Below are 13,161 nucleotides of genomic sequence, written 5' to 3'. Positions count from 1 at the left end.
TATATGTTGTTTGTGTATATTGCTTGTGTGCTTTTATGTAAATGGCTTTTAAACTTTTTATAGTGTATTTGATGTTTTAACTTCTGCAAACCACCCAGAGAACTTGGGCTATAGGGCGGTATCAATCAATCAATCAATCAATCAATCAAATGTACCATTCCAAACTGCCTGTACATCCTTCCTCTGACCAGCAGCTATGGTGGCACAGGGAGTCAGGACTCAGGAGACATTGCCTGACCCATGACATTCCTGGTTTGACAGCTGCTGTGCCTAGTAAATAGGAAAGCACACTCTTCCTCCATTGTCCCAGGCTCTTTCATCTTGATGCAGCACCTCACCGACCCATCTCTTTTTGACAATATGAGATAAGCTAGCTGTTTGGGGCTGAGTGGGAAGTTTGCAGGTGGATCCCCCAATTGACTATTGGGATTGCCTTTTTTCACCAACTCCATACTATTTTAGGTAATTGAGATGATGTGATTTATTGTTGGCTGGATGGGTTTTCTTCTCTTTGTTGCAACTGGTAGCATGTGTGGGCTGGGTGAAAGTATGTTGCTGAATAGGGCTCCGTAGTGAGCATCAGGAGGTACCTTTAGGATGAAGTGTTGCTCTCTCTGACCACTCCTTTTTGCTGACCAGCTTGAGGGTGACTGGGAAGGGGGGAGTTCCAGGGGCGCTTGGGGTTTCCTCCTTCTGAACACAGTCCAGAAGGAGTGGGAATGGGTAGGGGTTCCATCTTGGTTTGCCTTTAAGGCAAGCAGGCAGGAATAAGCCCTGATTGGTACAAAAACTGATCGAGTGCTTGGAGCCAGGATGGTTTCACCCTTTGTGAAGATAGCTGGAGCTTTCCTCAACTGTCTCCAATTAGCTGATGTGCCTGCACTGTTCAGTTGTCGTTATTGGCTTTGCACTGCAGTTCCTTGATTTTTAATAAAGATGTGGCCTTAGAACCCAGCTGTCTGCTCTCCTGTCTTCATTCTGTGATGGAGGGGCAAATGTTTCCTGGGAGAACTGTAAGGATAAACAACAGCCAGCATTTGTTATGCCAAATGTTTGCTTAAAAAAGGGGGAGAGAGTTGGTTAATGCAAGTTTTCTGCTGATAAGAAAAAAGTGCATTATTGTGACCAGAGGAACTGCTGAATCCCAGCTGTAGACTGTAGGTAGGGAGGTGATGACACCTACCCTTAAAGACAGAAGTTCAGTTTGAACTTCATAAAACAGCAGCATCTCACACCACAACATAGAGAACAACCAATAGTCCTTTAAACAACAACACCTTTTCTTCTTCTTCTTCTTCACCTTTTCATTTTTCACTCATGGAATTTACAGGTAATATTTTAGTCACAGAACAGAAAGTGCTGAATTCCATGAAAAATGGTGGCATTAATGCAGCAATTTCACAGCCTGAAGCTGTTGAAAACATACACTGAAGCCATAATGAGGTATAAAGTGCTGCAGTAAATGTGTGCAGGTATACATATCACTTCTTGGTTCATTGCTAAGAAAAACATCATCTTCTGAGCATCTGAATTTCAGGCGAAATTCATGCTGCTAGCATGAAGTTAGAACACCCCTGCCCTTCCCCCCTCTCCATATTTTAGGCCTTACATACCTATGGCTGCAATCCTTTGCACACCTCCCTGTGCAAAGTCCTATTGAATTCAATGGAGCTGAATCTTGAGTTGACATGTGCAAGATTGCACTACACGAGACTTGGGGTCCCCCATGAAAGGTTATTTTTTTAGGATCTGGATAAGTTTAAGTTATCTAATGTTTACGTTCATTTTATTTTAAAGCAACTGCCTATTCTGAACTTCTTCCTGCTTGGTTCTTTAAGATAGATGATAGATAGATAAATAGATAGATAGATAGATAGATAGATAGATAGATAGATAGATAGAATTGGGAACTGGAGTTGATCTAGTTCTTTGCCTAGTCTTAGGGATGTACGAAAGTGACTTACCTGTTCGCGGATTATGTTTATGGTGGGGGGGGAGGCGTTCCATCCCTCCCCCCAGAATCCTTGCCGGGGGGGAGGTGCTCCGTTCCTCCCCCCGGAATCCTAGGGGTGGACGAAAGTCACTTACCTTTCGTCGAAGCTTGTTCGCGGTGGGGGGGAGGCGCTTCGCTGCTCCCCCCGCGAAGTTCAGGCCGGGGGGGAGGCTTCCCACCTCGCCCCGGCTGAAATTCAGGCCGGGGGGGAGGCTTCCCGCTTCACCCGGCCGAAATTCAGGCCGGGGAGGAGGCTTCCCGCCTCGCCCGGCCGCGAACTCGAAAGTTTTTTTTTTTAAAAAAACCACCCCCGTGATAGGCTACGTGACGATTAACGTAGCCTATCACGGCTAGATTTGCAAAGTCAGCCGTGATAGGCTACATCAATCATCACGTAGCCTATCACGGGTGACTTAAAAAAAAAAAAAAAAGCACGTACGGATAATGGCGGCCCCCATAGGGAGCCGCCATTCGCGTTCCTTATTTGGTCGCTGTAGTCTACGTAAATCTTTTCCTATCACGGGGGTGTTTTTTTTTTCTTTTATTGCAATGGCAGTGGCGGCAGCCGGTCGAAAAACCGGCTGCCGCTCCCGCCCCGCACGAACACCCGCCGAACTGCCGGCCGGACCCGCCGCCAGGAGGGACATTCGGTGAAGGTAAGTCCCGTCCCTGGGGGGCTGCGGGGGGGGTGCAGAGGATTTCTCCCCGAAACTTGTTCGGGGGGCCGAACACGTTGGCGCTCGGCCCCCCGAAGTTTCGGGGAGAAATTCTCCACCATCCCTACGGAATCCTCGAATGGCTGGCTGTGCTCTGCGGCAGCTCCGCGGAGCAGCCGGCCAGGCCCAGCCAGGCCAGATCCGTCTGCAGCCGGATTTCCGGCCGCGGAGGGCTCTGGGTAAAAAAACCCCAAAAACAGCGTACGCAAATGGCGGCAACTACGGCCACTGCCACTTGCGTTCCTTCTTTTTGGCCATCTTAATCTATGTAAATATTTACGTAGACTATGATGGCAAAAATAAAGGGGAACGCATATAGCGCCCGCTACACTATTTTCATTCCCCTTTATTTTCGCTGTCATAGTCTACGTAAATATTTACGTAGATTAAGATGGTAAAAAGAAGGAACGGAAATGGCGGCAACTACGGCCACTGCCACTTGCGTTCCTTCTTTTTGGCCATCTTAATCTATGTAAATATTTACGTAGACTATGATGGCAAAAATAAAGGGGAACGCATATAGCGCCCGCTACACTATTTTCATTCCCCTTTATTTTCGCTGTCATAGTCTACGTAAATATTTACGTAGATTAAGATGGTAAAAAGAAGGAACGGAAATGGCGGCGGCCGTAGCCGCCGCCATTTGCGTACGCGGGTTTTTTTAAAAAAAAGAAAACACCCAACCATGATAGGCTACATAAATCTTTACTTAGCCTATCACTTTTTTTTTTTTACACAAGCCTGGAAATGGCGGCGGCGGCCTGGAAGATCCGCCACAGGTAAGTCTCATCCCAGGGGGGATCCGGGGGGGCGGAGGGGTAGCAGGCCGTTCCGCCATGGAGTTCAGGGGGCTGAATGCACTGGCATTTGGCCTCACCGAGATCCATGGCGGAATTCTCTGACAGCCCTACCTAGTCTGAAGGGTGGATTCATTCATGCACTGGGCTGCTTGGCAAACATGCACACATGGTTTTAAGGAGTTTAAAGGAGTCTCTAGTGACATTGTGAGCACCCAACACTAGGCTGGAGTCCGATGGGCCCCCCCCTTGGCCCCCCGGAAGCTGCTCGCTGAGCTGCAGGACACTCATGGATGTGCTTGCCAAGTGCTGCATGCTCCAGGAGCCATGCAGCCACCCGCTTGTTGCTACGAGCTGCCATTTTCAAATAAGATCGGGGCTCCGTAAGGGGGTCTTTTTGCCTCTAATGCTGTGGAGATGGCCCTGTATGGCCACCATTTTGCGCAACATTAAATATTCAGAAATTATGGAGCCCTGATCTTGGGTGAAAATGGTGGGTACGACAAGGAGCAGGTGGCTGTGGGGTGCTCCTGAACCGTTCACCAAGTTTGCCAGGGCTCATACGGTCCAGCGAGTGGGGATGGGTGGCAGCGGCGACTCTGGCGGGTGTGGACGAGTCCATCCGTCCCTGGGAATCTCTGTAAAATGCCCCTTCTCTATATCTGCATAACTTTGGATTCCCTATATCTGTATAAGCCTGGAAATAATATTAAAAATGCAGTGATGGCAGCTACCTACCTCTGAGGAATATGGACAAAGGGTGTCTTGCAGCCTAAACTACCTCACGGGGTTGGAGGTGTGGCAAAGCAATGCCAGAACTGTGGTATAATGCTGCTATTTCAGGAATGAATAAAACAAAATAAAAGCAAAAGTTGGAAATAGAAAAAAAAGTGCTGAATAGCACACAAATGATGTATTACGGCACTGTAATGTGTATGCAATATCATGTATAAGTTTTATTACAAAGTATAATCATATATATCGCACATGGGCTCTTTAAGCACTTACAATGCTTAAAACTAATGGACATTATACCTGCACAAGGGATCTAGTAGCTAAATTCCACACATTTGATGTTGCAAATAAGAGGCACTGAATTAATGTACTTTGGGTGGTTTGATATTGCAGGAATGTACCTTTGTACATAAGTATAAATGCTTTGGATTGGGGTAATAGCTTGTCTCTTGTTCTACTGATCCACTTCTCTCTTCCTTAATTCCAAAACTGAGCATTCTTTTCAAAATATGTCAGTTCATCTTGTCTTTCGCCCAAAACACAGTGTTAACTTACACCACTAAACATGCACTTTGTACTATATAAACAGTTAAGAAATGTGGCCAAAAATTCTTGGAAGCTCTCATTGACAAATATGCCAATGAAAATGTTGAATAATGCAATGCTAAAGAGATGTGGATTCAGTAAAGGGGTGGGGAGGAAGCCCCCCCAAAGAATATGCATGACTACAACAACAACAACAACAAACAAACCCTGAAGATTTTCATGAGAAGATTATTAATAATAATAATAATAATAATAATAATAATAATGAGATAAACAACATGCCTGAAAGACTGAATGAAACACCCTCACTGAATAGAAGAAGCAAAGCCAAGCCAGTTGTTGTTGGGAGTAGGGATGTACAGACTGTGTAAAATCTGCTCCGTCTGTGTTTCATGGATTGTCAGGAGTAGGGATGTCAGAGAATTTCTCCACAAATCTCGGGGAGGCCGAATGCCAGTGCATTCGGCCCCCCGAAATTGGTGGAGAAACAGTCTGCCCCCCTGTCCCCCCCAGGACGGGACTTACCTTGTGCGAGTGTCCCTGGTGGCGGCGGCTCCGGTGGTGGTTCAGTGGTGGTTCAGCGGCGGCAGCAGCTGCCGCCACCATTTCCAAGTTAAAAACAAACAAACAAACGTGATAGGCTACATAAAGATTTACGTAGCCTATCACGGCTAGATTTTAAAAAAACACCGTGATAGGCTATGTAAATGTTTACGTAGTCTATCATGGCTGAGTGAAAAAAAAATCTATTGCGTTCCCCTTATTTTCGCCATAGTCTACGTAAATGTTTACATAGACTACACGTGCCAAAATAAGGAATGCAAATGGCGGCGCCCATGGGCGCCGCTATTTGCATACGCGCGGTTGTTGTTTTTTTTACTCAGCCGTGATAGGCTACGTAAACATTTACGTAGCCTATCACGGCTGACTGCAGGGACACAAACGGCGGCAGCTACAGCCGCTGCCATTTGCATCCTGGCCGGCCAGAATTCGCGGCGGGAGGGACGGGGCGCCACCCCCCGGCCAGAATTTCGGGGGGGAGGGATGGGGCGCCTCCCCCCCAGCCAGAATTTCGGGGGGGAGGGATGGGGCGCCTCCCACCCCTGGCCAGAATTTTGGGAGGAGGGACGGAGCGCCTCCCCCCCACCGCGAATCAAGTTTCGGGCTCAGGTAAGGGACTTTCGTACATCCCTACGAGGAGCCTTTCATTCTGTCATCCGCCCACATTTTTTTTTCATCATGCGGAAAAATACGTAAATAATTACGGAAATAGTTACGTAAGTATGTACATAATTATTTACATAATTTACCTCAGTACGTCATGTTTAGTGTATTGTCCCCCATTCCATTCAATGTTTCCTCAGCAGAAACTTATATATTTTTCTACGGATTTATAGGCATAAATTTCAGGAAAGTAAAAAAATCATCCGAAAGTCCATGGACTCCACATGGGGGGGGGGCACTCCACAGTAGATTCCACAGGTCGGATTCTTAGAAATCCAAGCTCATTTTAATCTGTCTCGAATTTCTCCAGCATCCCTAGTTGGGAGTATTGCAACCTCGTCTGCAAGTTATTGGATGGGGGCAGTGTTGCAGTTAATTAATGCATGGGAATTTTGACCACAGCTGGCGTCAGGATCTCTATCTCTATAGCTACAATGTGGTTTCCTGTGATTTCTTCCTTTTGCTCCTCTCCTTCCTTCCTTCCTTCCTTCCTTCCCTCCCTTCCTCCCTCCCTCCCTCCCTCCCTCCCTCCCTCTCTATTTCTCTCTGCCATCCTCCATTGCTGGGAGCACACATGTTCACTCTCTCACTCCTGCCGGGGTAAAGGAACACAAAATGGATTGAGCAAACTTTTTTGAAACACTACACTGTACCTGCATTGTATATACAAGAATATCTGTGAGTAAAACTGTTTTCTTTTCATCACTGAAGAAAGGTGTGGTCTCCTTTTATTGTTCTAAGATCATCTTTATGCATGTGAGACTGGTAAACACTCATTCTGTTTTAGCGTCTTCTCCTTTTTTTCTCTACTAATTGCCTTTCTGACAGGATGCATCATACTAAATAATCCAATCAGCTGCACCAGAGACAATCAGGCTGTGGCTCAGGACTTTGAATGTGACATTACAACAATGAAAGGCTTTAGAGTTCAGGAACCTGGGCTCAGATCCCCAGTTAGCCATGAGGCTCACTTGTACGTCTTGAGCAAGTCACTGTATCAGCCTTTCCCAACCTGGTGCTTTCCAATGACCATGCTGGCAGGGGATTTTATTTATTTATTTATTTATTATTCAAATATGTAAACCAGTTTCCACAAAGTGGTATTAAAGCAGTGAACAGTAGGAATTCGCAAATTTTTGGTAAACTCTTATATATATATATATAAAATGAACCAAATGAAATTCTCACCCATCCCTAGGTACAGCCCAGACACAAGCTGATCGCCTCAGTAAGAATTCGACCTCTTTCTCTCTTCTTGTGCTCTCCCTACAACCTGTTACCCAGCTGCTGTCTATCTAGGGATGTCAGAGAATTCTGCCATGGACCCCAATGAGGATGGATTCCAAGAATCCAGCCCCATTGGGGTCCGTGGCAGAACAGAGCACTCGCCTCCGTGCTCCTCTGGAATCCGTCCAGGCTGGCTCCTCCATGTGGTGATCCTGCGGAGCCAGCCTCCAGCTCCGCAGCGCTGGCGCTGTGGCCAGCTGCCATTGCCGTGTCGTATCACTGTGCGAACTCCGGACGCAAATGGCATCCACTATGCCATTTGCGTCCCTGTTTTTTCACACGATAGGCTACGCAAATATCTACGTAAATATAACTTGCATAGCCTATCACGTGAAAGCAAGGATGCACATGCCATAGTGGACGCCATTTGCGTCCAGACTTAGCACAGGAACCAGAAAGGGGTAAGTGATCCGCCCATCGTTATGTCTACCTGGCCCTGCTGTTGACATCCAGCATTCATAGGCAAGCCACATTTCAGTGAGTGCATCAGGTACCCATGAGTCACAACAGGATTAAACAGGTCAGGACAGTTATGTGGCAGGACTGTTCCACCTCAGAGACTGAGAGTTTGGACTGATTCACTTCACCTTTCAAATGCTGAGGGCCTGCTGGAAGCAATCATGTTATTCCCACGGTTGACCTGCCAATGCAGTGGTATTGTTTTCAGAAATAGGTATGTCGGTTACCCAGCTCATGTGAATGCTGCATACATTACTGGAGCAGTGTGGGAGACAGTCATGTTGGAGTGGCTCCCACGTTGCTCAGGTACTGTATGTACACTACAATCACACTGCTCCCTTCACAGATCTGGTCTGATCTTGGAAGCTAAGCAGGGTCAGCCCTGGTTAGTACTTGGATGGGAGACCGCCTGGGAATCAAGCTTCCTGCATTGAGCAGAGGGTTGGACTCAATGGTCTTGTAGGCCCCTTCCAACCCTATGATTCCATGAAAGATGAAGTGATGCCTTCTGACCAATGCAGGAAAACATTGTCGCTACAATTGCAAAGCCCTCACCAATTGTATCTTCCTTCTTTCAAAATGTCTCTGTTACAGGAATTAAAACTAGAGGTTCAGAAACAGAGGGTGATGACTGGCTTGACAGCCGTGATCGAAAAGTGAAACCTACACTTTTGTGAAGTAAGGTGAGTAATCTGGAGAACATAAGTCCCAATGAATATACAGGAAGCAATCATTTTTTTCCCTCCATGAACAATATGTGCTTTATTATGGGCACATATTCTCCCTTCAGAAGGCAGTAAATTATAGTATTTATGGAATCTTAATGATCTAAACACAGTTGGAGCCTGAAGGTCAAGGCTGCAAACTGCATCCTAAATTTCTGTTTACAGATGAAGTTGAGTATTTATTGCCGCACTGTTTGTGCTGCTATAGTTAAAGGTCTGCCAGCGTTTCCATTATAAACCACTATTTCAGAGGTTTATAACTCACTCATAAATCTCCACTTCAGGCTGAAACACAGTGCAAAACAAGGTCTCCACTGTGAGAGATAGGTTTCCCCCCTTTCTTTCTTGTTTGCTTTACCAAAATTGTTTTTCAAAATAGCAAATCCTAATCCAAAAGATACAAAAGGCACTGTCGACTCTCATTAGACTCAATGGATCATACATTTTGCATGAATAGAATTGTAGGGTGGTTTGGTATGTTTTACACATAACAAGAGAAAAAACCCCCAGGATATTTATTTATTTATTTATATATATATATATATATATATATATATATATATATATCTCCATCCATCCATTACAGTCTCTGCAAACATTAGTAACAGGATTTTTATTAAGTGCTTTTGTTGATTGTTCATACACCATTATGCTCTTAGCTCTTACAACAGTTGTAAAGCATTTCAGTAATATTATTCCCATGAACAGTATTATGATACCCAGCTGGCAGGCAGTGGGGTGGGAAAGATTTCAGGATCAGAAAGACAGTTTGTCTAATACCACATGACAAATTTGAATCTGTAGGCCCATTGCCACATTCATAGCTTTAAGGCCAAAAAACACATGATACAGAAGATCTGTGGTTGGACTAGCCATCTTTTAATAATAATAATAATAATAATAATTTAAAGCTGCTTCTGGAGAGGGTTAAAATTAGAGCGGTACAACAATGACTGTGGTTGAAAGGGGGTTCACCCTTTCCCCATATGCCCTCCCCTTGGAGGCCCAATTGGTGCAGGCACTGGTCTCATTTCGGTGCCAAGTAAAAACATAGCTTTTTACCAAAGCCTTTGAGGGTTACATGCATTCCCTAGCACATTGTTTTAACTGTTTTATTGTTTTAGATTTTGACTGGTATTAGCTTGTTTAATTGTTTAATATATTTTTTTAAAAAAATGTTTAATATATTTTAGGTGTTTAAATTATTTATTGTTTAATACTGTCTAAGTTGATTTTATCTGTACGCCACCCTGAGATCTTAATGATATAGGGCGGGATAGAAATGTTGAAAGAAAGAGAGAAAGAAAGAAAGAAAGAAAGAAAGAAAGAAAGAAAGAAAGATATGATATTCCCCCCACACACTGGGGTGGGGGAGACAGGTACAATGGCTGCATTTACCTTAAACTAAGGCCTTTATGTCCACAAATGGTGTCCTGGATGCCATTTGCATCCACATTCACTTCCCTCCCTTCAACCAGCAATATGGCATGACAGCCGTATCACTGGCATTTCAGAGCTGGGGGGCAGGGACGATCCAGCCGGTGTGGATTTCTCCAGGAGGCGGAGGTAAGTCTTCCAATCCTCCACGGACTCTGGGGGGGGATTCTTTTGAATCCAGCCTCACTGGGGTCTGTGGAGGATTTCTCCCCCATCCCTAGTTGCAGTGGAGGCCACAAAAATGGGTGAATGTCAAGGATTGGGGGGGCAAAACTCATTGATGTTTCCACTGGCACCTTGGGCTGCTGGCCACCATTTCCAAAGAATGCTCCAGGAAAACAAAAACAAAAGAAAACAAAAAAAGGTGTCCACCAGCCAAAGGGAGGGTGCAGGAGTCCTAGGAATGGTTACCCCACTCCCCAGGCCTGCAATGTGTCCCCCCTCCAACTCTCCAAAAGGCAAAATAGGGAAGATAGGTTTGAGAACTTCTGTTTTTAACAATGACAATTAACAATGAGAGCTAAATGGGTTCTCCATGTTCACGACCAATATAACTCAGAAGTAGATGGTGCGGGTGCCCGACTGGGTCTGGTAGTCCAGCAGACATCCTCCCACACCCACAACCCTGAGCCACACCCACCGAGCCCCTGCCCCCGCTCGACCCTTCCCCAGCTCACTGAGCTACCTGCACTCACCTGGGACCATCTGGCCCACTTACGCCTCTAATCTTGAGTATATGGGCTATTCATTGCGCCATTTTGCATAAAACTAGAGCATATTCATGATCACCATTTTCTTCCACAAAATGGCGCTTGCGGATGAGTCAGTGAGTGAGGGTGGCTCAGCGAGTGGGGGGCAGGGAGGTGGACCATGGTGTCCAGGGGTGCACAAGTGGGGGCAGGGGCTCAGTAGGTGCCCAGAGAACCCAGATGGGGGGGCATGCATCCATCCCTACTCAGAAGTGGTTGCTAGGGACAAACAGTAATGATGAGTTTTTCAATAATTTCTTATTTGACAAATTTGAACTCTCCCTTTTTCCTTCAATCAGGGGTGGGCAAGACATGTCCCATGGTATGCATGCCTCTCCCAGTATTTTTTGTGCCCCCCGCTGCCACGCCGCCACTGAAATTCAGTGGTGAAGTGGTGGGAAAAATAGCCCCTTAAAAGAATGAAATAGCCCCTTTCCCCCCGCCACCAATACACTGTCAAATTCTGGCAACAAGCCACAGCTTTTTGTTTTAAAAGGGGGCTATTTTTCTTCTGTCAGCACATCACTAAATTTCAGCCAAAAATTCAGCAGTACACTGAGGGCAGGGGGCAGCCCCTGACTGGGTCTAGGGACCCATCCTTGTAAGTTGCCCATCCCTGCCTTGAATGATGCTCCAAGCAGCTAATCAAAGGTAAATCACAAATTGTGCCCTTCATATGAGCTGCCTATCCAGTATCTGATAAGCCACAGCTGGAGGGATGTGATGAACATTTGGATAGGTCCAGTATGACAATTCTTATCTTGTTCAGTCTTGGACCTATTTAGTGCAACATATCTGGTTAGCATTGATGTTTTAACAGAAATGTTACATCACCTGTAATTCTGTATCCACTTACCTGGGAGTAAACCTCATTGAACTTAATGGGACTTACTTCTGAGTAGATATCCACAAGATTGCACTGAAAGGTGCATTCTAATCATGCCGCTTTCTTTGGCATGGATTTAATTTGATTTAATTTTGCTGAAAGGCTTATTGCTATTTAGAAAACAAGTAAAAAAAAAAGAACTTTCATCTTACAAACTTGCTGAGATACATAAGCATAGAAAGACAGCTATGAAAGGCAAAGCAAGGAAAATTGTCATACTGGTTGGTGTAAATGAACGAAGAACATTTTCTACCTGTAAAATCCTGGAGGAACTTGTGGAACTAAGAAGTTTTTCTCAAGGCTCTGTAGGACATCATTCAGCATTCTGATACGGGTGGGAGCTCTTTCCTTTGGGTCATTAGCTGGACGCATTTCATCCGACTGGAACAACTGGGCACTCTCCCTCAAAGCATAGGCCATTGTCAGCAAATGGTCAACATTTAGGTGGTTATCTGATAGCATAAAGAGAAAGACATTATATAAAAAAAATGTTTAGTCCTACTGATGGGTTGACTAAGGATGTATGAGAAGTCCATTTAAGTTCATTTCTGATCCGGATTTTACCCAGTTCACACTTTCCAGACCTAACATGGACTCAGACACAATCTGTGGTCGAAGTCCATACATTTCTGAGCTTGCAATGTGATTTGCAGACCAAAGCAATATACATTCGACAGCGTGCATACATTTCCAAAATGTGTCCATGTCAAAATGAGTACAAAAATGTGCACCGATATGCTTTAATCATGGGGAAAGAATGTGTACATTTAAAACATGCACATATTTCAAAATGAGTACATTTCAAAAATGTGCACAATGGATGTGTACATTTGGAAAAATATACACAGAAATATACACAGATTTTCATGCAGAAAGCAAAAAACACACACACTAAAGCTTGCAATCTGATACGGACTCGAGTCGAAATGAGCTTTGGCGTAGAATTCAGAGAACTTTGGTGTGCTTGGGTTTTCCCAACTGGTACATCCCTAGGATTGAGTCACTCACTCATGGTGGTATAATATCACTTTTATGGTGCAATCCTATGGGATTGCTGCCCGTTAGAAGGAAATGCCTGATTTCAGAGGCTTCCAAGTATCCTATGCCCTGGTGGGTTTCTGCCAAGAGGGCAGGAGGAGTGATGAAGGTGATTTTCACTTCTCTGTCCCCCTCTGCATTTTTTCCCCTCCAGATGTGCCCATACAACTTGTCTTGCAGTTTTTTTGTATTAGCCTATTTTAGCTAATTACCTTTTTTCATTCACCCATTGGTGTGTCCATTGTCTCTGAATATCAAAGAAGAACCCTCACCTATTGACAAAACAATTGACAAAATATTGGCCAGGATTTTTTGCATCCTGTGGCCTCTGGCCCTGCACCAGGCAGCGTGGCTCCTCTAGATGGGCCCATCTAGAGGAGCTATGCTGCCAGGTGTAGGGCCAGAGGCCACAGGCTAAAATGGCAAAAAAAGGGAATGCAAATGGCGGCCGCCGTAGCCGCCGCCATTTGCGTCCACTGTTGGTTTGTTTTTTGCCGTGATAGGCTATATAAATATTTACGTAGCCTATCACAGCAAAATACAGGGACGCAAATGGCGGCAGCTATGGC

At 45.2% G+C, this 13,161-nt stretch overlaps 1 protein-coding gene across 2 annotated transcripts in view; it reads right to left on the bottom strand.

The window, feature by feature from the left end:
- NAALADL2 (N-acetylated alpha-linked acidic dipeptidase like 2) overlaps positions 1 to 13,161 on the bottom strand; it is a 1,211,675-nt gene that overhangs the window by 49,966 nt on the left and 1,148,548 nt on the right. For both annotated transcript variants that reach the window (XM_084847509.1, XM_084847508.1), the window contains exon 13: positions 11,808 to 12,006. In XM_084847509.1, coding sequence (XP_084703635.1) covers positions 11,808 to 12,006 — 199 coding nt within the window. The remainder of the gene's footprint in view (positions 1 to 11,807; positions 12,007 to 13,161) is intronic.

The sequence above is a fragment of the Heloderma suspectum genome, chromosome 3 (genome assembly GCF_057233095.1).
Source record: "Heloderma suspectum isolate Gila_16-S chromosome 3, 16-S_ref, whole genome shotgun sequence".
NCBI lineage: Eukaryota > Metazoa > Chordata > Lepidosauria > Squamata > Helodermatidae > Heloderma > Heloderma suspectum.
The sequence above is the reverse complement of the archived record's forward strand: the minus strand, read 5'-3'. Positions and strand labels throughout refer to the sequence as shown.